The following is a 26,482-nucleotide window of genomic DNA, read 5'->3' on the forward strand; positions in this document are numbered from 1 at the left end:
CCTGCTTTTGTGTGTGGTGTGACCAATGATGTGCCCGGGCACTAAGGAAAAAGAAAACCCTAGATGCTAGCGAGTCGTGCAGGGGCTGGGGAGCACTGTAGTGGTTTGGAAGCTTTGGCTATAGAGTCACGGAGCCCAGCGTGGCGTGCCCCGCTTCTCCTGTCCGCCTCCTCCTGTTCTATGTGAACTGCCTGCTGAGACCACTCTTAAACAGCTTCGGGCTCGCGCGGAAGCTGTTTAAAAGGAAAAGCTTATACTTTGTTTTTGTAGACAGTGGTGGCTTGATAATCCTTTTAATGGTTTGATATTAAACACTGAGCTGAGTGAAGGAGAAACGCACTTGGGATGAGTTCTTTGCTGTACATACAGTCCAGTGTATTTAAAGTCGAAACCCAGAGTCTTTTAGCAAGAGTATGTGCATAAAGTGGTAGGGCTGAACGTGTCGGGAGCGGGGAGGGTCGAGTTGGATTTACAAGTCACAACTGGATTTAAACTGGCCTTTTTCTCTTTCCACTGTGTCCTGTAAGTAGCTGCTCTCTTGTCCTGCCTGTCCCCTGGGCTTTCCCAGCTCATTCTGCAGATGAGTTAGCAAATTGACGTTGTAGGAGTCCATCCTGACGCTGACACGAAGGCAAACGTTGGCTTTTCTCACGCGAACGATGTTAGAGGTTGCAATTGGAGCAAACAGTTCCCAGACCGTTGGAGTTAACTGAAGCTATTGCCACAATTGAAACAAAACAAATCAGTAAGGAATGTATATAATACTGCTCTGTGTTTTACAGTAAGATTTGTTGCTCTCAGACTGTGTAAAACAAAATTTATTCATGTTTTCTGCATATTAAAAAAATCTTATTGTACCAATTGGTAAACTATTAAATGCATATAAACCGAGATGTGGGTTTGTTTCCTTGGATGCCAGAATTAAAACTATTTTGAAAAAAGCTCCTGGTGTTTCACCCTTCAGATTTTGCTCCACTCTGGCTCCTTCTTTCATCTCCTTTCCATTTGCCTGTGTTCCGGGGAGCTGGTTGTAGGGCTGCTGGTCGTGGTCAGAGCATCAGTTTTGTTGGTTACTGTGCTGGAGGGAGATGTGAACGTGCTCGGTGTGGAGCTTTGGAGCGGGGTCTGCACTGTGAGCACCCACGGAGGGGGCTGCTCTGTGCCCAGGGCCCCGTTTTCCTGTGTCTGGTTTGGTTTGGGGTTTTGTGGTGGTTGTTTTCCCCCTTCACTTAACCCTTCCCTCACAGCAGGCCCCATAGGAACCATCTGCCACTAACCCTAACCCGGTGCCACTGGTGCTGCCGTTGTGCTCTGTGGAGAGTGCTCGGGGTGAATTGGGCTGGGGGCAGTGGCCTCAGCTCTGCGGGACGTGGCTGCGGTCGGTGCTTGGGGTGCTCTGTGGTTGGTTGTGTCCTGCCTGCGGTGCGGCTGGTACCGGGGCAGCAGCTCCCGTGGAGAGACCGTCAGTGGGGCAGGGCTCCAGCTGCGGGAGCATCCCCAACCTGCTGCTCAGCAGGAGCAGAGCGGGGGTGGCCTCTGGAGGAGACCAACTCATTTGGTCACTGTGGCTGCGGTGGGAGCTGCAGGGTTGCGAGGGAGCCTCTGATGGGTTTACAAACGTGGTCAGCTTATGACAGAGGAGAGAAAAGGGGGGGACTTGACTGGTGCTCGGAGCAGTTGGTGACTGAGAGCTTTCTGTGTTCCCTGTCCTGCAGCTGGCTCCAGTTCTGATGCAGCACTGATGGACAGGGAAATGCTTTTCAGCAGCCAGGGCTGGGTGTGGGAAGGATGGACGTGTGCTGAGTTTGGTTGAGCGGGGGTCTCCCACCAGTACAGGCACTAAATGCAGGGGAGGTTTAACTGGTGACATCCCCAACGCTGTAGGGCTCGAGGGATGTGGCAGGTCCCATGCCACTGAGTGTCTGGGAGAGGCAGGAGGATAAACACGGTGTTCCCATGTGCCTCCTGCGGGACTGCTGATGGGTTTAATCTGAGCGGGACGGGAGGAGGCTCCTCAGGAGCAGCTCTGGGGGGGGTGCTGTGATTGTGACTGGTGCTGGGTTTGTTCCTGATCTCTTGGAGTTGATTCCTTTGTCCACAGGAGCCTTGTGTTAGAGGGGGCACAGAGCAGGGGCTGTGGTACCCAGGGGGTCAGAACAGCCCAGGGCGCGGGGGGGACACCATGGGTACTACATCCGTGTGCAGGCACAGGTTTACACAGTAACTGGAGCCTTTGCCTGTTGTCTGTGGTCTGCTCAGCAGCAGTGGGGTGATTGGTATCCACCCCATTGCACCAAACTAAAGAAACCAGAAGGACCTGGAACAGTTTAAAAAGCCTTTAATGGACTGAAAGACACCGGTAAAGGAAAATCTCATAGGAAAGATGCACTGCAGTCATTGATTGATTGCGTTCAGGAAATTCAGAGCTTTTCTTACTAAGAGCAAGTTCTTCTGCAGTAACGAATCCTCCTCTTTGTCCCAACAGCTCCCTCCTTCCCCCCAATTACAGGTACCTATATGGGGGTACAGGGACCCAGGGTGTTCTCCGGGGGGGCAGTGGGAGAAGCAACATGATTTGGGGATGATCCGTGCTGGACACCATGGGAGAGGCCGCAGGCAGAGGGGGGACAGGGCCTGGCACCCACAAGTTGTTCTGTGGGGTGGAGGGGTTGGGGGAGCCCCTTCAGCTGTGACTGCAGCGGTCACCTCATACCTGCTGCATGGCTGGGACCTCGCACTGGTCCCCAGCAGCGCTGTGGGCACGATGGGGACGCGAGGGTGGGCGAGTGGGGCATCGGCCACTGCAGTGACCTCCACTGCCAGCAATGAAAGGGCCCGGCCCCGGCGTGCAGAGGACTCAGGTACAAACTGCAGGAACTGGAGCTTTTATTTCACCCCCTCCCCAGAGCCAGGGAATTCCAGGCTGTGGGAAACGCGCCCAACGTGGCTCCATGTGCCCATCACGCCGGAGTCCCTCGGTCCCTGTCTCTGACCTCCCCCCTTGCTTCCAACAGGGCCACGAGTTCCCACTACCCCCCTTCAGCTCAGCCCCCCCGGGTGCCATCAGCCCCCAGGCACTGGGGTTTCCATCACTGGAAGTTTGTGCGCTTTATTTAACATCAAGCCCTCTCTCTTTGGATACAGAATCCCAAGTTACTCAGCTGCAAGCAGAGCAGAGGTGGAACAGTGAGTATCTCATATATATATATATATATATAGATCTATAGATATAATCTCTGTCTATATCTTTACCTTGAAAATTAAAATGTGAATGTTACAAAACCCACTGAATTGCCAAACTGCCAACCAAAAGTAGAAAAAAAAGAATGGTTAAAGGAATCCCATGGCTATATCCTGATGTAGAAAACGCTGTACATCCCCTCCCGCAGGTGGTACCCAGCACTAGGACTATGGCTGCTTGGTTTTCCTTATAGCACAGACTGGGGCAGTGTTGGGGGGGGGGAAAACAAACCTCCTGGCCTGGGGCTGGTTTTATACTGGTTTAGCAAAGCAGTGTCCGTAGTCAACATAAAAATGACCTGAGAAATGGTACATACCTCCAGACAGTTCATTGGAATTCATATGTACAAAGTAGAAAGAAGTGATGCTCTGTGCACACACACGACACGACGCGGGGCTCGGCGCCCGCGGCAGCCACAAGCTCAGCCAGACACATTACATTTCTCAGATTAGTTCTTTGCATTGTGTATTAATTGTACCAGTGCAATAACATTGTCAAAAAGGAGGAGCTGCTCCGGGGCGGCCCGGGGCCTGGCGCAGCCTCAGAAAAGGGTGGTTTAAACTTGTTTTAAAGCGAGGTACACATTAAGCAGAGCTCTGTGTTAGGGGGATGGCAGCGGAAGGCATGCGTGGCTCAGCCTCCTCCTCCACGGCTTTGTCCTCGGGGTCCAGCTGCTCGCCGCCTTTGATGCTGTCCTGGAGCTGCTGGCGCCGCTGCACCTCGGCTTTAAGGTTCTCCAAGTCTTTTTGGCTGAGGGGAAAGCAGGGAGGGTGCAAACGTTAGCGCTGGGGACGGGGTGAACACAGGCACCGCTCCGGCCCCAGCCCAGGGCTCGAGGCGCAGCAGCACCCACGCACGGTGCTTGGTCTGTCCTGGGGCTCTGCCATCGGTGGCCACCCAGGGCAGAGGCCGTGAGGTTTGGTCCTGCCTGGGTGCAGGCACCGCTCTGGGCAGTGGTTCGCATCAGTGATTATCTATAGCCATGGACTGGTCTCAGCTCAGCTTTGTGCACCCCCTCCCCAAGCAATTGTTCATCAAAATGACGATAAAAGTCCCAAAGGTGACGCTAATGACACAGGGCTGCTGTTGGGATCTCAGCTGATGCTCCTTGCAAACAAACCCCATGGAGCTGGGGCAGGGACACCTCTGAGCTGCACCTGCACAGCACCACCCTGCCAAGCAGCCTTGGCTGTGCCTCACAGGGACTCTTAATGCAGAGGGAAGTGTTGGGTTGACGCTAGCTCAGGAACACAGATAAGACAAAGCCTTGGTTCCTAAAGATCAGCACCCAGAGGACCTGCCCTACCTTAGTGGAATGAAGAGAATGCCGTTGATAATGTTGAGCTGCTCCAGGACACTGGCCATGCTGGGAGCTGTGAACTGCAGCACGAGAGAAAACCCTGTTAGAGGTCAAAACCCAGGCAGTAGAACTCGGAGCTCCTGAGCAAACCCAGGCCCCATTTACCAACAGCTTAGAAACCCTTGGGGCTCATAGGATACCCCAATGGGAGCAGCTGGGGCTGGCCCAAGGGGGCTGCTCCCTTCCTGCTCCATGTGCTGTGAGGTGAGGCAGGCTCCCCACCCCACATCCCATCCCATCCCATCACACCGCCCTTGGAAGCGGATCAAAGCACCCGGGAAAGATGACAGCATTCTCTCTCAGATGAGGAAACCAAAGTACTGTGGATTGAGCAACCTGCGCCTGCAGCCGGTGCGTCAGCACGGGGCAGGTCTGGGTGCTCCGGGCTCCCACAGCGTGAGCTGAGCTCCCTGGGTGCTCTGCACCCACACACCTCAGCCGGAGCAAGAGCCAGACCCACAGAGGGGACAACTGCCGAGTCACCCACGGCGGTGATGCTGTGCTACGTCTGCCTGAGCATCTACAGCGACCTCCTGCCCGTGACGGGGCTGCCCCAGCCACTGCCCCCCCTCCGCAGTCCTTCAGGAGCAGCTCAACCCAAATCTGTCATCAGCGAAGCGCTCTCGCTGCGCAGAGGTTACCTTAAGAGGCATGATGTTGGCATTGGAGCCGTTCTTGTAGATCTCGTTCATTGTGCGTTGCAGAGCGACTGCTTGCTGAGTCAGGTATTTCAAGTACTCGGAGCTCTCTTTGGTCTTTTCATGGTGTTCTCCAAGCTGCGTGGCAAAGGGAAGAAGGCTCAACACAAATCCAGGCAGGCCCCAAACCAGGCTGCGCTCCCTCAGTGTCCCCATCCCTAGAGGGTCGGTTCCCTGGCTCGGAGCTGCTCCCGCCTGCGGCTCTGGGGTGCAGAGGGGCTGCCAAGGGCAGGACTCGGCAGCACCCGTGCTCCTACCTGGTTCTTGTAGATGGTGTAACCTTCCTTCTCGTGCTGCAGGGCTGACCGGAACTCGGCCTTGCTCTCGTACACTCGGGCTACCAAGTGGTGGCTGAGGGAAGGAAAAGGGTTCAGAGGTGCCTTCATGAAGAGGAAACAATCCTGCACCGCAGCGAGCGCTGCCTGCACCCAGCGGGGTTTAGGTCTTAACACTGGTGTGAAAAGAGGCAGACGCAGCACCCTGGGAGTTGTTTCTGTTGGGATTAGGACACTGAACTGCTCTGGGTTGGGGTTTGCTGGAATGCTGAGAAGTGACCTTCAGAAATAAAGACTGAACTGGGGCCTTCTGCACCCTCGGGGCTCCATTTGTTAGCTGGAGAAGGGAGCAGCCCCCAGCCCTTCAGAAAGGGTCCCTTTGTTTCCTGGAAAGCAAACGTGTGAATTACTTGGTTATTCACAGCCCATTAAAGATCCTCCAGCACAGCAACAACCAGGAAGGCTGTTCCTGGATCACCTGGGCTCCCTCCAGCTGGGAGAGCTGCCCCGGCTTGGGCTCTGCTGCCTCAGTGTTTCTGGAATGAGAAAGGAAGAGTCCAGGTCTGGCAGCGTTACCCAGCGGGAGGGGATGAACCTCATCGTGCATCCCAATGCCCCGGAGGGCAGGCAGGATGCTCACTGCAGAATGCAGATCCATCAGGGCTGGAAAACGCATCAGGCTCTTGGGGGTGCTGAGTGAGATTTACTTCCAGCCTGGCACAGAGCAGATGGGCTGCAATGTGGTGGCACTGATCAGGAGAGAGCCACCGTGTGCTTGGTCCTGCACCCATTCGGGGGCAGTGCAGGCAGCTCCAAGAGCTGAGGGGCAGAGCAGACCCTGAAGGTGCTGAGTGCCCACAGCTCCCTTGGAGCCGCTCAGTGTTACAGTGAAGGGACAAAAGCAAATCACACGTTGCTCAAAGACAGCTCCCCGAGGGCCCGAACAGTTAAACACCAGTGTTCGTGTAGCAGGCAGCTCCCAGTGGAACTCCATGGGCCCCGCTTGCCCGCCTTCACTTGCCACACGTGTCTTGAGAGACCCAAGGACCAGATTCTGGGGGCAGCCTGCTGCAGTGCAGGGCCCACAGGTAACCTAAGAACAAGGGATCTCTGCCTTTCAGGACAACAAACTTGGATGCTGCACCATGACCCTGAGAGCAGCCCCGCGGTCCTGAGGAGCCTGGCAGCAGGGATGAGACTGAAGCTCTGATTTAGGACCCAGCTGGACGAGCTCCCTCCCACATGAGCACAGCGAGCGTCCTCCACACCTCACCTCAGTGCAACCTTCAAAGACTTGGAGCCGTGGTACTTGGAGCTGATGGCCAGCGCGTTCTCCAGGAAGCGGAGGGAAAGGTCGTACTCCATCACCCCGTGCAGCACCAGCCCGATGTTGTTCTGCACAGAGAGAGCACGGAGGCATTGAGGAAAGGGGAATTCAAACCACGCACTGACTGCTTCATAAACAGCAAGACCACTCAGGTGCTTCACAGCCAGCAAGTGAAGCCCCCAGCAGGGATCCCCATAGCACGTGGCAGGAAACCACTCTGCCCGTGGGAGCTCGGTCCAAACAAGCCAGACGAGAGCAAGAAGTTCAGGAACTTTCCCAAGGATGAGGTGCTCAAACCCACGGCTCCTGTGCCCCGGTGCTGCCCTGCCCTGCCCAGCTGAGGAGGCAAATGCCTTTTCTCCATCCTACTGGCCCCAACTGGCAGTAACCCAGGGAGGAGCAAGCAGTGCCTAAATGGCTATTTCAGACAGGCAGCACTATGGGCATTTTAAAGGCCAAGAGGCTTCTTGGAGATTAGAAACGAAGATTCCTGAGGGAACCTGAAGGCTCTCACAAGTGGTGACTTACATCCAAGAGTGCCATTTCTGGGTGATCCTCCCCGAACACCAGCAGCATGAGGTAGCGCGCGCGGTACAGCAGGTTCAGTGCCGTGGAGAGCTGGCTGTTTGCGAAGCAGTACAGAGCAAGGTGCATCTGCAACACAAGGAGGAACCAGCGTGAAGTTTCCATGTGCTCATCTCCTCCTCTGCCCCGTGCGCACAAACAGAGGGATGCTCCTTTATGGTTAAAGAGCATTTGAAGCACTCGACAAGCCCCGGTCTGGTTGATTCACAGCTCCACTGAGCCACACAAGAGCCCAGTGCCAAGGAAGCTGCTCAAGTGTTTCACTGCAGTTCCTCCTATGCACCTCAAGGAGTATTTCAGAATCAGCCTGCATGTGTGGGATACCCTCGCTGTGCTGTTGGGGGCTCTTTCTCTCTCTGTTTGTGACACAACCCAGGGCAAAGCCCGCAGAACTGATGAATGGAGAGCATTCAGCAGACAAAACCCCCAAATCCCAACCTCAGCGGGCCCAGCGCCGGCCCTGCGGCCCACAGGGAACCAACACTGGGGTGTCTGCTTCACAGGGCTGTGGGATACAGAACTGAAGGTGAAAGGGGAGGATTCGGGGCAGGCCAGGGCCGAGGGGGGTGGCAGAACTGCCGCTGTTCTCTGGCTGCAGACAGGGTTTGAGGCTCCAGGAGGTGCTGCTGCTCCCCCCGCAGCCTGTACTCACGTATTCCTGGATCGTGTTGGGGTGTTCGATGCCCAGGACCCTCTCGCTCATCAGCACCGCTTTCTGCTGGTTACTTAAGGCCTGGACAGAACACAAGCCCCAAGAGCAAGTCACAGAGAGCCGGGCACCGCAGCAAGGAGGGGGAAGGAACGGGAGGACTGAACGGGCCCTATCCCAGCCCTTGCTCACCTCTGAATAATCTCCCATGATATAGTTGAGACGAGCCAGCAGCCTCAGGCAGGCACAGATTTCTACATGCATAGCACCATACACATTGTTGAACAGGTTTAAGGCTTCGTTGATGAGCTCACAGCCCTCCTTCAGGAAACCTGGAAGAGGTGATGTTCACATGTACGTATGTTAAATAACCCTGCACCACTGGAGCAGCGTGTGCCTGTGAAGTGAGAACTGTTCCTGGACGCAGCCACAGGTCACTGCCTTGTGTAAAGGCAAGACCCAGGAGGAGGACGTTGCTGCCTTCTATACTGGCAGAGGGCAGCGGGCCCTGCTCTGCCCTCAGCAGCAGTCGCATCAAGAGGCAGGGCCCTGTTGGGTCTGTACCTTGCTGAACCTTTGCTTGCCCGCTCTGGAAGAAGTGGAAAGCATCTGAGGCTTTGGGGTTCACGTGCTTCACTACAGGGAAGATGTTGAGAATGTCCTCTTCTGTGAAGGTGGGCTTGTGCCTGTTGTCAAAGTTGTACTCCTTCAGCAGGATCTGGAGGAACCGAACAGGTCACCGTCACCACCTTCATAGGTACTTGGCAAGAAGAGAGGGGAAAACCTCCCTAGGTTCTGCGTGTGGATTCAGTCAAACACCTCCTGCATCGCCCGGGGATGGAGTTTGGAAAGACACCGTGTGTAGGTGTTCACCACCACGTCTGTGGTGAAATCACACCACGGTGCAAGGCTGTCAGAGCCCCAACAGAACCCCATGCAGCCAAGCACTGCACCCACCGAGGAGCAGGAAGGCAGCGCTGTGGGGAAGGAAACCCCTGTATTCAAGGACAACCCCAAGTCCTGCTCTGCTCAGAGCTGCTTCTCTTTGGATGGGGAGCACACGAGTGCATGAACTCGAGATGAGAGCTTGGTTTGTCAGGCAGAGCAAGCTACAGGGTTAGGTATCTCTTTCCCCAGGGCTGTGTTCCAACATCAGCACCGCAAGGTGGACAGGCTGTCCCCTGCAAAGCAGCCTGCAATTACTCCTCCTGTCTCTCCATACAGAACAGGATGGGGAAGGGAGGGAAGCCGTGGATCTTACCTGGACTCCAGTTTTGAGGGAGATTTCCCGAAGCAGGGTGATTTTCTGCAGGTTATACACTTCAGCGGCCTGGTCAGCATTCTCACTGCAAAAAGCACAGAGGCTTGAGCCCTCAGGCAAGTTTCTGCTCAAGGGCATCCCTCCACTGCGGTGCATCTGAAGCACAGGTCCCTGTACCACTGGGTGCTAACTGAAAGCAATGACTGACATTACAGGGGTTGCTACTGGTCTGTTAAAGCTCACAGAGCTGCACAACGGTACCAAAGCCCCACTCCTTCAGTTTCTTGCCTTCTGCTCCCCTCTGCACTGCTAAGGAGAGGTTTCCTTCCTCCTCTGGTTTTCCTACCTGCCTTTGCCTCGCAGGTTTAATCTCATTTCACATTTCAGTTACACTTCCCCTGCTGCTCTTTCTTGCCCTTCTAAGCCTGTAAAACCCTCGAGAGCACAAGTTTAATATTCAAACAGAAAACGAGTCCAAAGGCAGGGCCTGCTGCAGACCAAGAAGAGCAGCAGGCACCTGGTGAGAGTCCAGGCACAAGCAGTTTGCTCCGCTTACCATTCCAGACTAAAGTCAAAGTAGTTCTTTGCTTCTGAACAGATGTTCTTCCAAAGCTCCTGAGGGGTCATGCTGGCCCAGGCGGTGTTATCAGCATTCCCAAGGTTCCTGTTTTTCCTTTTCTTGTTCTTTTTCTTGGAGACCAGCTCATCAGCTGGGAGATGGGCGATGGGATTCGGGAAGGAGCTTAGAAAGCAGTTGAGGAAGTGGCTGATGGCAGCTGATAACCCCGACAGCTCCACGCCCTGCAGAGACACCAGAATCAGCCAGGGAAGATACCTGCCCTCATCATACAGGCACTGCTCTGCCTTGAGCCTCACACAAATCCAGTCCTAACAGCATCAGGAAAACCTCACAGGAAAGAGAAGAAAACATTTGCGAATGGAACTAGCTGAGAGCGACAGAGATGTAGCACAGAAGCACATGTCTGCACACACACAAACACAGAGTTCTGTTCCAGGCTGCCTCCCAGGACAGAGAAACTCGAAAGCATAAAGAGGATTCTGATGCTGGACTGAAGCCAGGGGCCTCGCTATGCTCTGTACAGACAGCTCTAGGGATGCACTGCTGTTCATGCAATCAACAAAGCTGCTCAGAAGGGCAGAAGCAACCCTGTTTGAGAGGACAAGGTATTACAGGAAAACAAGCTGTGATTTCACTTTTAAAAGCCTTCCCCCAATTCTCACTCATTATGAGGAGGGAAAGCATGAATGATTGCTCTCTGGGAAAGCTCCCTTCAAGTGGGAACTTGTTTTCCCTTCACGCAGGCCTGTACCTATTTTAGCACTAATGAGATTGTACTTCCCGTTGCTAAGCAACCCCCGAGCTGCCTAATGAGGGAAGAGGCTGGAGCAGCTCTATTTGTGGAAGAAGCCCTGGGGAGGACACAGGAGGCAAGAGGTGAGGCTGCAGGTCATACCTGGAGGTACGTCTTGAAGATGTGTTTGGCCGATCGCGTGATCAATTCACTGATTCCTATTTTCTACCCAAAGGAATAAAGAACAGAGACTGGGAGTCAGTTGGCAATGGCAAAGAAGAACGCACTTTGCTTCTCAAGGGGGCTCTGTGAAGGTCCACAGGACACGTTCTGCAGACCCTGCCCTGCAGCACAGAGCTGGTTTATATGTGACAACACTCCTGGAGCCGGCGGAGCCCCAGCACATCTGTGCACGGTGACCACAAGCTGCAATGGAGCTCTCCCAGCATCAGCCCTCCTGCTCACACTTTCCAGCTTGATCCTAAGACCAGATGGATTGTAGAGGCTTAAAAAGAGGCTTAAAAAATGCCTAAAACAGCTTAAACCCCAGCTCTGTGTTACCTGCTACTGTGCTTGGGAACCCCTGAAGCACTTCTATATCCCAAAGGACACTCAAACTCCCCAACATTATGAAAGCCATTAAGGATCTGGGAGCAAAACTCCCCATCCACCACTTACAGGTCCTTCTCCCTCCTCCTCCTCTGTTTGTGAAGCTGTTTATTTTCACACAGAGAAAGCAATCTGGAATCCAGACAGGGCACGCTGTGCCAGAGGGGGTTCTAACCGACAGCCCGGAGTCAGGCCTGGTGCTTACATAGATGTGATCCAGCTGAGCACGGCCAGGGGTCTTGGTGATGAAGCTGATCACCTTGCCCAGGTAACGCATGTTGATGCCCCTCTGGTGCATGGCCTCTGCGAGGGTGGCCCCGTCCATGGGGAGCACCGTGTGATCCAGGCAGTCTTTGACCTGGGGGTACAGACAAACTCTGGTTACTGGCACAACCATGAAGGAAGGAATCTCAATTCTAAACCCCTTTTTAAGGGGTTACCTGACTGGGAGGGGGAAGGCGTTGTCTGACACAGAACTTCCAGGAATGGCATTTGAGTTACAAGCACAGCAAGAACTGGCAAGTACAGAGCCCTGAATAGCCAGAGCCCAGCTGCTGAGTGCTCCCAGCCTTGGGCCACAGGCTCCATGGCTGCTTTACCCCAAGTGGATAAATTCAGCTTGGGGAGACTGCTCAGAGGCTCTTCTCAGCACCTCTGCTGCTCTGGCCCTGCTGCTCGGGGCCTTGGTATGGCTATTTAAGCAATGCTTGTGGAACCAGCAGCCTAACCCTTCTTTAAGGGCCTCACAGGCACTAACTAAAACAATTTCTAACTAGAAGGTGTCACGGGCTGTGCACACTCAGCTGATAAGGGGACACGGCCCTTGCATTTGAAGTTGTGTGGCAGTGCTGATAAACAGTCACTTCATTCACATCATGGAGTAACACCAGTTACTCGCTGATACACGGAGTATGAGGAGTGCCTGCTTACACCAGCTGGTCTGTAACATGTCCTCGCAGCTGCTTGTGCAGCGTTTTGGGTTTATACCCTCCTGTATCAGCTCTCCTGTAAAACGCCACTGGCCAAACCCTATTCTGATTCACTCCCCCTCCTTCTTCACTTAAAGGCTGAGTAGCTGCTCTTAAAGGTTATGCTGACTACAAAACTGGTGGATTTAGAGTTCACAAGAAACTCTCCAGCAAGGAAAATCCCCTCCTACGTAAGGCCAAAACCTCCTGCACCTCCTGGAGTGATCATCAATTCTGCCCTCCCAGTCAGAGCTGCAACACCCATTAGGAGGCAATTTAGAGGGCGTCCCGAGAAGGAAAAGCCGGTAGTTCCTATCTAGCCAGGTGCATAGGTAAGCATCCAAAATGCTTAGATTCACAGAATGAGGCTTTTACAACAGATATTAATAAGAACAATTTCCTGGTTCACTCCAAATTATTAGTCACCAATTGAGTCACGACCAGGGTCGGGTAATACAATAAGCTGTGCAGGATGCCCAGGGCGAGGGAGGGTGACTTTGTTGTCCCAAACTCTTAGCAATAGCTGGTAATTGCCAGGGCCAAAAATTCTTTGTTGGCCTGAGGTGGGGAAATCGTGCCATGGTGTAAGTCAGGACATGGAAAACCCCTCTCCTGCCTGCCCTGGCCACCAGGCTCCACCACTGGAGCCAGAACTCAGCCTTGGCTTGGGAGGTGAAGGGGGGGAACCAGTGTGTGAGTGCTGCTCAGAGCAGCCAGGCTTGAGGCAAGCTCTCAGAGGGGACACGACTGCAGGCCCTCAGTTCCTTACCAAACCTGGGATCTGGCACGACAGCAAGAAGGCAGCAGCATCCTTCAGCAGCTGCTTCTGATCCTGCACCTCCTCTTTGCTGGACTCGGGGAAGCGAACACCTGGGAGAGAAAAAGAGAAAACACATCAACTCAAAGGGGAAATGAGTCCCATACAGAAGTGTACAACAAGAGGAGGTGTGAAGTTGTGATTCTGTTGCCCCGGAATTAAAGATACTTCTTCAAACACTCATCTACTCTACAACATGTTCGGATGGAAAGAGCATCGGCTGCTCTGCTCAGTTCTGCTCAGTGGCTGTTCTGCTCTTGCCACTCATTCTTCATTAACACAGCTTTTACACGTTCAAATTCTGCTCTTTATTTGGTCCATTCTACCTATGGCAAAGTGCTGTGAGCAGCTCAAGTGCAGAAGAGTCAGCTGGCTAGACTGGAGTGGGAATGTCTTAGATGGGCCAGCAAATACCGCAAGTGCTCAAACTGAGCTAGAAACTGAGCCTTTTGCTCTTGCACACCAAAATTAAAGGTTTAAGTTCCAGCTGCAAAGCCAGTGCTAAAGCACTGACCTTTACCAGCCTTAGAAGGTGCTTCGGCTTTTCAGTACTCATACTCCTTCTGACACATTTATCCCAAGCTAAATTCAACTATATATGACCCTTCCCCTGTGATCTGCATGTGCACAGCCTTGGTATTCACCCCCCTAAACACTGTGGGAGCTTCTTCTGTATTTCCAAATGACAAATGTTGATTCCAGCCATGGAAAGCTACAAATGGTGCCTATGACTGATGCATGGATTCGCAAGGGCACTGTGACCTGCTTACCATGATGCTACTCCAGCAAACCCTGCCCTTCGCTGAGGCTCCAACATCAGTCATTCAGCCACAACTGTTGTTTTTTATGTAGCTGCATTAGGATCAAATCTAATTTCCTTCCCTCCCTCTGCTGCTTTTCATGTGGTCCAGCAGCTGGGATGCTGGAGAATGGCAGGAACATTCCTTGGCAGCAACCTGCAGACCTCCCCAGTGCAGCGGTGGGAGACAGCTCATAGCCTGCATCTGGGACTCGGAGCACTGCAATCAATTACTCCTTGCTCTCTCCTGTATCTTTCTGCTTCACCACGTTGCTAGCCAAAAGCCAGCAATATTCTTGGCTGAGGAACACAGTTTTTGCCTGGCTGCAGCAGTGCTCTGAAGGAGGACGAACACCAGCTCTTGTACACATACCTGGTGAGAAAATATCTGGGTTGAACCGAATGTCAAATGATGTGTCACTAATGGAGCCCACAGCCTTGCAAGCGTTCCGAATCACTTCTCGGCTCTTGGGATCCACTGGAGCAGGAAGAAAAGCAGAATACAACAGAACACACATGGGTTTCAGGAAATGAGAAGCCTAGCTCATCAGTTCAAAGGTTTGTAACTAAAAGCAGCAGCAATCCATTACAAAAACCACTGCAGGACATCTGGAAAGGAGGATGGCTGCAAAACACAAGAAGTCTGACCAAGATGGCCCAGAAAACCCACGGAGCTTGGATTGCTCCGAAATCCAAGCCTGGGATTCCCAAAGGTGCCTGTACAGTGAACAGTTCCCAGCCTGGCCACCACTGGCTCAAGGCTCTAATGGCCCAGCCCTGGCCACCAGCCCCACAGGCCAGCTTGCCAGCCAGCTCTCACTCCTGCAGCAGGGCTGATGGGCTTGCTGCATCCAGAGACCCTCACCCACCCAGCCCCCAGGGCGATTCATCCACCGGTGTGCAAACAGCTCTATGCAAACAGCAAAGACAACGTGATGGAAGCTGCCAGTGCTCCTGTTTAACAACAAACCATCACCCCCAGTCCAGCACAGCTCTCACCAGTTACACAGCCACCCACCAGGGCAGGAGGCCTGGGCTCTGCGGGTGAAATACCTGCTCCATCATCCGATGCAATGGTCTCAGCAAGCTCTTTCACCTGATCAAGTCCAGTCACGTTATCGTCTATTTTACCGTCCTCTGACTCAGCCTTCTCGCTGTCTGCACTTCCATTCTCTGGAGAGGCACCATTTTCCAGTGTACTCGAGCTCTCCTGCTTGTTGGCCTTCTGCTGCATCAGCTGCAGTGCAGCCAGCTTCATGAATAACAGATACCTACGGCGAAGGGAAAGAGGAATTCAGCACAGAGGCATCCCTGCCCATGGCAGGGGGTTGGAACTGGGTGGTCTCATGGTCCTTTCCAACCCAAACCATGCTGGGATTCTACGATCACCACTGCTCTGCAAGGAAAACCCTCACAGAGGTAGCACTACAGACCACAGTTTCACAGAGGGCAGGATGTGCACCCTCCTCCCAGGAGCGCACATTAGTTGATCAGAAGCAACAACAAAGTGGGTTTGCGTGACTCATGTCCTTGCAGTGCTCACAAATTGCTTTCACACGCAGCAGCATGGGCAGATTCTGCCAGGGGCAGAGAGGAGGCAAACACCAACCAGCAGCAGCTCTGCCAGGACCTTAGCGAGAGGCCCGGCCCCTGCTCGCCGAGGAGCAGCACCCTACAGCCACGGTCCTGCAGGCTGCTGGTCTGGAAGCCATCCCAGAGCAGCAAAGCCTGCCTGCGGGCACAGGGGCAGGCGCTGGCTGCAGAACCGGTTGCTCAGCGGGCAGGGCTCCTCCTCAGCAACTGGAGGCTCCTCTCGTCCTCCCAGCAAGCAGAGCACAGGCTCTGACCATCTGCGACAGCAGCCACCTGCAGCCCTCTGCATGGCAGCGGGAGCATCCACATCACCAGCACCAGGCTGCACCACGTGGCTAGGACTTGTGCTGCTCCCAGAGCTCCTGCACTGGGCAAGCCCAAACACCTGCGCGTCCCCCACCGCCAACCTGCGCGTCCCCCACCGCCAACCTGCGCGTCCCCCACCGCCAACCTGCGCGTCCCCCACCGCCAACCTGCGCGTCCCCCACCGCCAACCTGCGCGTCCCCCACCGCCAACCTGCGCACATCCCACCGCCAACCTGCACACATCCCACCGCCAAACTGCACCCAGCAGCTCCCATTGGTAATGGGAGGTAATAAAGGTAGCATTCCAGACACCTGGAGAGCCTTAGAAGGAAGAATAAATCATTCTCATTCCCTATCCATCAGGGTATCTGCAGGGAAAGAAGAGCGTCTGGACAGGAAACAAGAACAGATCTGAAGACTCAGAACTGCCTTTCCCCAGCTCCCTGCAGCCCTGGCAGAACCCTGCTGTTTCCAGCTCATTCATTAAGTTTCTATAATTGCACATGCGTGGCCAAGCAATGGGGAGATCAGCTGCCCGCTTCTGGGAGCTCTGCTGTGATGTCCCTGGGACAATGCAGCGAGGTCCTGACCTGCACCCTTACCACTGCAAGGGGAGGAAGGGGGAGCTCAGCTCACCTGTGTTCTACAAAGGCATCAACAAGCTCTTGCCGGAGACAGCAAAGTTTGTGTCTGTGCTGCTTGGGGAACCCCATTTTCTTACATTCCTCTGGCATCTCCTCCCCTTCAACAGGCAGGAAGTTTAGATCTGGAGGGAAAGTGCGGAGCAGGTCCAGGATGTAGTGACGCCCATCATTGCCAATAATGCCTTTGCACTCCACTGAGGAGCACAGCTCCACCTCCTCATTCTTGTCATTGAGGACTTTGTGCTTCTGGATCTTAAGCGGCCTGCTGGTCTTCTCCAGCAGCTCCAGGTACTTGGGGTGTGAAACAACGGTCTTGCCGAAGTCTATTGACCCATAGATTACACTCTGTTCCTGCTCCCGTTCCAAGATGCCAGGAATGATAGACTGAGCTGTCACCCTGTAACCTCTGTAATCCACCACTACAGTCCCCAGCGTGTACAGCCCTTCTACATCCACAGCATTATAGGTCCGCACACCATTGAGATCATTGGTAGGAGCTACGTAAGCAGCAACATCTCCACCAAAGTCCTTGTAGTGGTCACGGACATCAAAGCCCAGGCTGAAGAAAATGTTGTTCCAGATGAACATCTGCATCTTGGTCTCTTCACTGGGGTTGATGGCCATGACATTGCCATCAATGACAGCCATAGCACCTCTTGTTGCTGCTGCAGTGAAGTCGCTGTGAACCTGCAGGCAGGTGGAGAGAAGACTGGGTCAGGAAGGGCTCCCACCCTCCCAGCACCTTGCTCCCAAAGCTCCCGGCAGATTTCTCCTTCACTCCTCCTGACAGCCTTCCAGCAGGCAGGGCAGCTGGCTTCTGCTTCTGTGAGCCTGGCTGGTGGCTTGGACACAAGCTCCAGGAGGCAGAAGCCTAGGATCAGCGGGGCTCAGACTCATTAGCAACCTGCAGAGGAGGGCTTAGGTGTAAATGTCACCATCCCTCCACCCCGGAAGGAGCACTGCATCAGGCAGAAGAGCAGAGGCTGACTCAGGCTCAGCAGGCAGGCACAGGGTCAGGGAGCACTGTTCTGCCCCGCAGGGCTGGGAGCAGATGGCAGGCACAAGGCCCTTAGCTAACGAACAGGGACCAGAGGAGGGTCCCAGTTTGCAATGGGTGGCCCAGGTGAAGGGCCCAGATGGGCAGCAGAGAAAGGGCAGATGTGAGGAGCTGCCCGAACAGCCCGGAGTTACCTTGAAGATGGCTCGCTCTCTGAGCAGCCTCTCGGGCAGGTTCTTGCGCGGCAGCTCCCGCGTGGTCTGCAGCTCCTCGTTCCAGTCTCTGGTCTGAAAGAGTCAAAGCCTTGTGGGAAGCAATGCACTGAGTAGGAAGGGGCTGGCAAGACAGCATTGCTGCTTTACGAGGCATTTAGTGACAGAAGGGAGGGGAAGGGGCAGGAATTGAGGCTGCATGGAGCTCAGAGGAAGTGAATTAGCGGCAGGAATGAACACTCCTTGGGAGTGGACTTTATCCAGCAGCACTCTGGGGTAGATCTTACACTGCCCCAGCTTATGCAGTGCAACTTCTCTGAAGTAGCAGCTTGCTAAGCTCTGGAGGAGGCCTGTGCAGGTTTCACTGATGTGGTCACACTGCAGGCAGACAGCCTCTGTCACAGGCCTGCACTGCCCACAGCCTGCAACATCTCATGCTATAAAGCTGCACCTGAAGCGTTTGGAACGGTTTGCTCAGAGAGCCAAGAGCTGTCCCAGGCCTGAGCCATGAGGAGTGCTCTGCCTTCTGCACAGCGGTGCTCGGAGCAAGGACATGGGATTTAGAAACACCCCAGCAGAAGCTGCTCCTCTCAGGCCTTTCCATGCACAGGGAGCTGCAGCCTGAGCAGCACAGCCCCTGTGGCCAAGGGACTGTCAGGAGCAAGGACTCCTGCAAGTCATCCCTCATGAACAAAACCTTCCACAAACACCAGAGGCCAACTTGTTACTAGTTAACCGGCTCCCAGCGCAGCAAAACTCTTGCCAGCGTTCTGAGGCAAAGCAAGGCCAGTACCTGTCCAGGTATGTGCTCTTCATAGCCCAGTCTAGAGGTGTAAGCATCTTCTGCCCGGACACAGTCCATGGCGTGTTCCGCTTGTGGAGCCGTCCAGCTGTACACTTGGAAAGGAGTGGCTATCCTCTCGAAAGGGTGTCTCTGAACCCTGCATTGGGAGTGAAACAATCAGGCAGTTTCCAAAGCAAGATTGCTTTCTATTCTAAGAATTTTCCCTCCGCTTCCGACAAGCACCAGAGCAGAGCAGGCCTCAGGAGCAGCACAGTGACTTCCATGAACCAGTACGATAACCCACGACTGACTGGCACGGGCAGCATCTCTCAACAGCAGCTGGAAAAGCACACTTCACCCAACAGCCCCTTGTGTCATCGGCCTGCTCCCAGCGGGTGACAGTCTCATCTGTATTTACTCTGACCCAAGAAGCAACACAGTATAATCACTCTTAAATGGGCAGATAGTCACAGTGGTGGCTGGAGGCCACTGCTAATTTCCAGCCCTTGCCTAGTGTCACTTTCATCTTCCTAATGAGCACAGCAGCAGCGCTCCTGAAGGCCACACAATGTGCCTGTCAGTCTGCACCCTGCCGAACCCAGGCACTTCATTAAGTGGACTCTAAAGAATGACAGGCTTTTGCACAGGACCTGCTGTCCTGGAGCAGGATAAATGGTCCCTGCAGCAAGGACACGAGAGTAAAACAATAGCCCGCTGTTCTATTATTGTTGTTATTGCAGGAGCTAGAGGAAATTAGAGAAAATGAACATGCACAGACATGTTTCAAATAATTATTCTCTCCACCGTAAGCCTATGCAAAGCCCTTGTGTTGCTTTCCCTGGGATTTCATGCTTCAGCCTCTTTTCTGGATTCAGGGAGAAGCACCTACCGATGGGGATACAGGTACATCGGGTGCTGCTGACATTAGGTGTTTTGTGGTACCTCTGCAGACGTGCACATCCCAGCCACCCCCCTGCCATGTGAGCTCAGAGAAAGCAGGCACTGCAATCCTTGCTGTACCAGTGGCATCAAGTACCACAGAGCTGAGCCTCCCCAAGCAACCTCACAACAGAGCACTCAAGGCAGCTAGAGGGGAAGAAGCATGGCTACCGTTTCTTCTGCAGAGCAGAGAAGTTTTTTTTGAAGGTAGGGCTGATCTGGTTAAGTAGTTCCACCAAGGAATGACTGAGAAAACTGGGGTTTGCAGGTTTGGGATTGAAGTTGTATGCAGTAGACCTGCAAGAGAGAACAGAAACAAAACCACAAGTCAATGTCATACCCGAGACTTCCCATACCCTAGGAATGTGGTACATGGCAGCCTTCCACACATGCACTGTATGAACCACTAGGTTCAAGAAGGGCTTATATTTTATAGCTGGGAAGGATTTCACAGAGCTCCCAAACACACCAGAAGGGCTTTTGCTTCACAGAGACCCCAACAGTAACACACACCCACACTGAACAGTGGGTGCCCTCTCAAGATGCCTTGTCTCACAGCTCCAGGCCTGCCAGGTCCCCCCCTCCAGGTCACGTCCTGCCAAACTCTAAAAGGCCACTTGTTTCATGTTCACTGGGCCACTTGGTCTTGGGATCTGCACTCACGTGTGGGCCCTTGGACTCGCTACTTTTAACACTTATTTTTACAGATCTGGGGGGAGCAATGGACTCCAAATTACTTCTTCCATGAGCCAGTTTAACATGAAGCACTTCCACTTCGTAATGAGACAAAAGGTACAAGCGTGCTTGATTTTTATCTTCTATATTTTAAGCTTGCCTTCTCTTCAGGCAGCTTTCTTCTTCTGTACATTATAACCTCGTATTTCAAAACACAGGGTTATGGTTACCCAGGTGATTATCTGGATTGCAGGGTCAAAGCCACCCAAAGATGCTCCTGAGCTGGTGGTTGCTCAGGTACAGCAGGGTTTCTGCTCTGAAGTTCTCTCCTGTCCATCTTCAACTCCTAGGTCCCTGTTACAGGCTATCGGGCTGGACAGACCCTGCACCTCCCTCAGCAGAGCTGCTCGAGCAGCCCCTCGCAGTCACTGCACTGAAATAAAACAAAGCCAGCCAAATCTGTGCCCAGCTCAGGAAGCTCTGACAGGCTGTGCTCTTGCTTGAGGGCACAGTGAGATAGCTGCAATGGTCAGGAAGGAATTCCCTCGACTCAAAACGCTCCAATTAGCTGATGACATTAAGGGGTGTTTAAACTTTCCCTAAAGCACTGGGCATTTATCCACTAGAGAAATGGTACCAGGCACAAGTGAACTGCCCGATCCAGTGCAGCAGCTCCCCCAAACCATGTGAGCAGCGAATTAAACCGGGCTATTTTCCACAAAAAAAGAGAATAAAGCAGCAATTGCTTGTTTGTTTGTGGGCTCTTTTCCCACAAGGAGGAACCTGTTACTCACTGATTCAAGTAAAATCCCCGGGTGGACGCAGTGATGCTGACGTGCCGATCCTCCACCGTGATGACGTACAAGTACATGAGGTCCCCATGCATTTTCCGGTTACCGGGTGGTGGGTTCCAGCCACTCATTGTCAATACCTTTAGGCACTGCAAAGGCTACAGAAGAACACAACAGAAGCAACTCCTGTCAGCAGAAGTAATTCCCTTGAGTTAGAGCCACTCCGTGTACGTGGCAGATTCCTTTCACCTGCTGCTCTCACACGGCTCCAGAACAAGAGCTCACAAACCCCCGGTCTTGGGAGCACAACCTTCCTCAAGCCATGTGCAGTCACTAATTGGCCTCAGTTTGACGCCTTGCACACTGTAAGACCAGTAAAAACAGCCACCCTGGGCCTTTGGGCTGCACAAGGCATGGATTTCTTGCTGTACTGGTTTTCAAATGGCAGCTTCTAAACCAGAATCCCAGTGGGAGGGTATGGGAAAGCTGAGGGTCATTTGCAGCGTTCTGCACATCCAGTCTCCAGGTCTCTGCAGAGAAATGCTGCTCTCCCTTCCCTGCCACCCCTCCCATAAGACCGGCGCTTTACATTCTGCAGGTGTCCAGACTCCGTGTCCAGTACCTTGCACACAAACTCTTGGACTTTATTCTTTTGGCTAAGCAGTGCTATCCCAGCACTCATTAAGCATCAAGCAGAGCAAATCCCAAAGTCCACTCCAGTGCAGCTTCCCTGAACACGAGTTTGCTGCAAGGAATGTGTGGATAGATGTTTGAATGACACAAGAGAACTCTACCTTCCAGTCTCTGTTCTGGGGCTGAAGGGCACACAAGGGTCTCTCTTTGCTACCTGGCAGGATATGCTCAGGAGGGGTGCAGTCAATTTGTTCCATTTCAGTACCTTTCTTCTTTCGTTTTCCACTGTCTAGAATGGACAAAGAAAGAAAGTGCTGAAAAGCACAGCATTGCCTTGGCCAGCAATTATTCATGGAGGAATGCAGAAGTGCTCCAACTGCTTCTCTGCACTCCGGAATGATGTGGGACAGCTCTCTGTGTTAACTAAGCAAAAGGAGTCGGGGCAATGCAAGCACTGACCACACCAGAGAAGCCTTTTTGCCCATACCTCCCAGGTCTCCTTCAGTGAAGACGCTCAGGAAGGACAGTGAATTACAGTCCACACCATTAAAGGCATCTGATGGGTCAAGACTCTTCAGAAGGTCCCGGATGTGACGCACGTGTATCCTGGCTTCTCGCACTGTGTATGGCTCTGATGAGGAAACAAACTGGAATGACAAAGTCGCTCACTGCTTTGGCACAAGGTCTCCCAGAGGAGCCACGGGAAAGGTCTCCCAGGTGGCCAAACCCACTCCCGATGAAAAGCCTCCCTCATTCCCCCCTGCGAGCTGAAGGAACTTGCCTTCCACCACTTTGAGCAGCGAGCCCTCCTGCAGCCCCTCAATCGTCTTCAGCTCAGCGAAGTTATCGAGGACGTTGCCATCCAGCTGCAGAGAGAAGCACGTCCGATGGCAGGTGTCCTCGCGGTCCATCAGAACTTGGTGGATCTCCTGCACCATCTCTTGAGGAGACACCTCATGGAGGGAAGAACACAGTCACTCTCAATCCTCACCCGTGTTCCTGCCAAACTTTATCCCTCTGCTGCAGAATCAACCACCTCTTGCACACCTCCAGGCCTGCAAGGGCAGACCCTGGCTCTCCCTCCTGGGAAGATCACCTCTGTCTCTGCGGCAAGGGTACTGCTACCTCTGGCAGGGCTGGTCACCCCAGCTCCATCCCACAGGCTCAGCGCCCAGAGGGGTAACAGCCTGGTGCTGTACCAAGCACACAGCATGGGACAGAGGTGGTTGAGAGGGCAGTGCAAGAACAGAAAGTGGGGGGGGAAAACAGGGGCTCTTCCCATATCCATCACACTGTGCATTTGTGGTGAGGTTTGAATGATGCACATGGAGAACAGATCATTTCCTGCTCTCAACCCAGTGTGGTACCTGCGGTGCAAGATACCTCCCTGGCTCATGCATGGGGGCTGCCGCCCTCCCTCCTGCTCTGCTCCAGCACCTCTGACACTGCTCACAAGCTTGGACCAGGGTAGTTTACATAAGCTGCTGTAAACAACGTGGCCTGCTATTATTAGCCTATTAAAACTAACAGCCAAGGGGATTTAAAGGAGACAAAAGCTGAGCTGAGATACAGCAGTTTCACTGCACTCACTGCTGCTCTGGATGAGATAACACTTCCTCCTGGATTTAGACTCCAGATGCCTCTCCTCAAAATTAGATACTTCATCCAAATTTTTTCAGTGAAGTATCAAGCTAAATCAGAGTATCAGTGAGGCACATCACCCAGCTGGTGAAGGAGGTACCTGCAGGGAAAAGGGCTCTATGGTGGGTGCACAGATCTTGACGGTAAATCCTGTGTCCTGTATGACAATGACCTCCTGGTCGTTCCCATCTTCTCCTGCGTCAGCCTCCTCGTGGCCATTCTGCCTGGCATCCTTCTCACCCTTGAGGCTCTCGTGCGGGCCACTGCCATTCATCAGTGCCATGCCAGACGGGTGCTCTGCATGAGAAGAGAGGGATTTAGACAGGGTCAGAGCAGACGGATGGTCCTCTGCGAGGATGGAGAGGCTGGTTTGGACACCACCACCGTCCCCTGGCCAACTCAAGCAAACCAGAGGTTAAAAGGCATCAAGCGTTTTATTCGGCACTTGGTGTTTACTAGACAGAGGTGTGCCAGGCCCTTCCCCTCACAGCACAATCAACATGCTCTCGCTCGCCCGCGGGGTTCGCATCTTCCACCATGCGGAGAGAGGAGGGAAGGAAAGCAGGAAGGCTGGGTCAGTGTACGACACATTCAGCTGTCTTAAGAAGCCTCTTAATTAAAAGAAATGGGTGTGTGGTGCTTTGCGGCCCGGAGGCAGCTGTAACCTCTGCACCAACATGTTACCCAGCTCCTAACATCCCTCCTGGTACGCTACTGCTCGGCCAGAAGGGAAGGGAGGTACCGGCGGTTGCATTGCTAAGCGGCGCGTCACGTGGAGCCAGGTTACTCCCCAGGCACACAAACAGCTCCCACGGCCCTGCCCGCATCGGGCCACCCTCTGCATTTCCAGAATACTTCCCAGAGATCCCGTGGTGCCAGGGCGAGGCTCTGCACACGAGATTTCATTCCAGAGAAAGGTGACGCCACGTTGGACGCTCCTGCAGGCGCATCACAGGGACGGCGCTGCACCCGCCCCAAGTGGTTTGTTTTCTCTTCCAGTAAGGAGCAGGGTGTCAGAGGGCTGATAAGATCTAGGAAGCTGCCACCTCCTAGAGCAGCCTCCACCCACCAAAGCAGGCTGGGACCATGCTGCAGAGGATGGAGGTGCTGCCAGGGTAAGCTGGAACCATGGAAAGAGCTGATGATGAGAGCATTTGAGAGGGAAAAGACCCCTCTGTCCCCAGCCTGGGAGCAGCGCATCACTGACCCATCCACCCGAGCAGCAAAGGCTGGAGGGGAGTGCGCAGCACACCCCATAGGGGGTCTGCAGCACGGCTGTCCCATCCCAGCCACGCACACCCGGGCTCTGGACCCCAAGGTCACACGTGGGGGGTTCCACCCTGGTGCTCCTGACACCCACTCACAAGCAGCGCAGATGGAGTGGGCTGGGGCTGTCGCCGGCAATGGGAACAGACTCTCCTCTTTCAGCTGCACCAGGTCAGGGCAGCTCAAAGCTGGGTGATGGCCCCGAGGCTGTTGAGCTGGAGCCCTCCAGCCAGCTCCATCTGGCAGGTCTCCTTCCTCCTCCTCACCACCAGCTGCGCTCCAGGGGAGATGGCAGCTCAGCCTCCATCATTTATGGAGCACAGACTGGGGCGGCAGCTGCAAGACCTAAAGCTATCACCACCAGTTCTCACCCATCAGCCCCAACTGCTCTGACAGCCCAGGAAAGTCATCCAGCCTCCACCACGTGCAGGACCAGGGATGGAAACACTGCATCCCCTCACACACCTCTGGAGCGCAACAGGAGGCTGCAGCAACAAGCCTTGCTCAAGTGTCCCCAGAGGGGCATTCTCCTGCTCCACACTATGACTGCCAACAGCAAACCCACTTCAGAGTCTGTCAAGGCTGAATTAGGACACAGTGAAAGCGCAAGAAGCAAGGAAAGCATTCCCATTCCAAAGGCAGCAGGTGGCAGAGCCACCTCCAGCAGCCTCTGCTGCCTTCAGCATCTCGGCAGCTGCTGCTCCTGTTCCCCGTCACTTCCCACATGTCCCCAACGTGAGCTGTTCATTTCTTTGACAGATGAAGCCACGGGCAAGCCAGACGAGAGGCCTGGCTCCAGCAAGCTGCGGTCATGCTAGAAAGGAGGAAGAAAAGCTCCACACTAAAGTGCCCCAAGAGCCGTGGTTTCAGAACAACCACACCATGCCCAGAGGGAGCACAGGGCCACACTCCGGCCTGCCCGAGCACCGGGAGCGGGAGGGACAGCAGGAAAGCTCTTGCAGGAACACTGCAGCCCGGCCTACCAGCACAGGCTGCCCAGCCAGGCCACCGAGCCAGGCTCGGCCCTGCCCCTGCCCCTGCCCACCCAAGCAGGGCAGGATCACAAACTTGTGCTCCTGCTGTAGCAGCCAGAAACGGGAGGCAGAATGTGGCTCCAAGGCAGGCTGCAGCACTGCTTTGCAGTCTGCTCTGCACCGCGCGTCAGGCACGCTCCTGACCCTGGTCATCATGCTATACACGACCAAGGATGCTTTCCAACCCTCTGACTTAGCCCGAGCAACAAGGGTGCTGAAGCTACTCCCGTGCCACAGTGGTTGGCAGAATATTCCCAACAGGGACACTGACACCTTTGAGTAAATGTCATTTTGTTTTACATCTTTCTTCTAAGCAAGACCCATAGTGAAAAGTTACCACGAGGACCACGCTTCTGCCTGTCACTGCTGGGTGGTACCAGAACCCCAAACTACTGTTTCGGACATAAGGCTGTTGCTTGTCTGCAGAAACACAACACAGTCACACTTCCCATCCCTCTTTTCTTACTTGGGTGAAGGCTGGGCCAGTCCAGCTCTGCACTCTATGACAGAAGAGACATGTAGAGGCAACACCTTCGTGTCTCCATATGCCAGCAGATGCAGTGCCAGCCAGCACTGTCTTTAGACACAGAAGTTCAGCCCGGATGAGACAGCCTGGCCGTCCTGCACATTCACCCTCTGATGCAAGGCCAGTGGAGGCTTTCGGCAGGGCTCTTACGGATGGGTCTGTCTGGATGAGGTTTGTTTCAAGCCCAGCTGACAGGCAAGGTGCTGGAGGACCTGCTGCCTCCTGACTCACCCCATGTGCTCTCCAGGCAGGAAGCGGCAGAGAGAGGCAAGGCATCAGTGCTCCATTCCAGCATGCTCGAGTGGCTTGGAGAGCAACAGGGACACCTGCAAGGCACCTGCCCACACCTCTCTGCTGTCACTGTGGTTCAAGCCCTACCCGGGCAGTAGCTATGTTCTACGTTAGCAGAACGAAGCGACAGGCCATGGAAGTCAGCCCAGTTCCTGGGAGCTCAGACAAGCAGGGAGATCGCCCCTGCAACGCCCCAGAACCAAGATACAGCTTTGCGATCTCCAAAGGCTGTGACCTCCAGCCTCCCC

General features: G+C 54.1%; 1 protein-coding gene across 2 annotated transcripts in view; it reads right to left on the reverse strand.

Moving 5' to 3' along the window:
- Positions 1–3,550: 3,550 nt before the first annotated feature.
- The window catches only part of CLUH (clustered mitochondria homolog), a 31,163-nt gene continuing 8,231 nt past the window's right edge, over positions 3,551–26,482 (reverse strand). For both annotated transcript variants that reach the window (XM_057420005.1, XM_057420004.1), the window contains exons 2-26: positions 23,218–23,414; positions 22,258–22,429; positions 21,964–22,107; positions 21,638–21,765; positions 20,847–21,001; positions 19,549–19,674; positions 18,448–18,595; positions 17,637–17,729; positions 16,438–17,132; positions 14,956–15,173; positions 14,276–14,380; positions 13,056–13,156; positions 11,524–11,676; positions 10,872–10,934; positions 9,953–10,197; positions 9,397–9,481; positions 8,700–8,853; positions 8,328–8,467; positions 8,139–8,219; positions 7,430–7,555; positions 6,848–6,969; positions 5,557–5,650; positions 5,243–5,377; positions 4,548–4,621; positions 3,551–3,991 (exon numbers count right to left, since the gene is read on the reverse strand). In XM_057420005.1, the coding sequence (XP_057275988.1) occupies positions 3,826–3,991; positions 4,548–4,621; positions 5,243–5,377; positions 5,557–5,650; positions 6,848–6,969; positions 7,430–7,555; positions 8,139–8,219; positions 8,328–8,467; positions 8,700–8,853; positions 9,397–9,481; positions 9,953–10,197; positions 10,872–10,934; positions 11,524–11,676; positions 13,056–13,156; positions 14,276–14,380; positions 14,956–15,173; positions 16,438–17,132; positions 17,637–17,729; positions 18,448–18,595; positions 19,549–19,674; positions 20,847–21,001; positions 21,638–21,765; positions 21,964–22,107; positions 22,258–22,429; positions 23,218–23,414 (3,920 nt within the window). In that variant the 3' untranslated portion in view covers positions 3,551–3,825. The remainder of the gene's footprint in view (positions 3,992–4,547; positions 4,622–5,242; positions 5,378–5,556; positions 5,651–6,847; positions 6,970–7,429; positions 7,556–8,138; positions 8,220–8,327; positions 8,468–8,699; positions 8,854–9,396; positions 9,482–9,952; positions 10,198–10,871; positions 10,935–11,523; positions 11,677–13,055; positions 13,157–14,275; positions 14,381–14,955; positions 15,174–16,437; positions 17,133–17,636; positions 17,730–18,447; positions 18,596–19,548; positions 19,675–20,846; positions 21,002–21,637; positions 21,766–21,963; positions 22,108–22,257; positions 22,430–23,217; positions 23,415–26,482) is intronic.

The sequence above is a fragment of the Pezoporus wallicus genome, unplaced genomic scaffold, assembly GCF_028554395.1.
Source record: "Pezoporus wallicus isolate ANWC-B61680 ecotype Strahan unplaced genomic scaffold, APGP_CSIRO_Pwel_v1 contig_12814, whole genome shotgun sequence".
NCBI lineage: Eukaryota > Metazoa > Chordata > Aves > Psittaciformes > Psittacidae > Pezoporus > Pezoporus wallicus.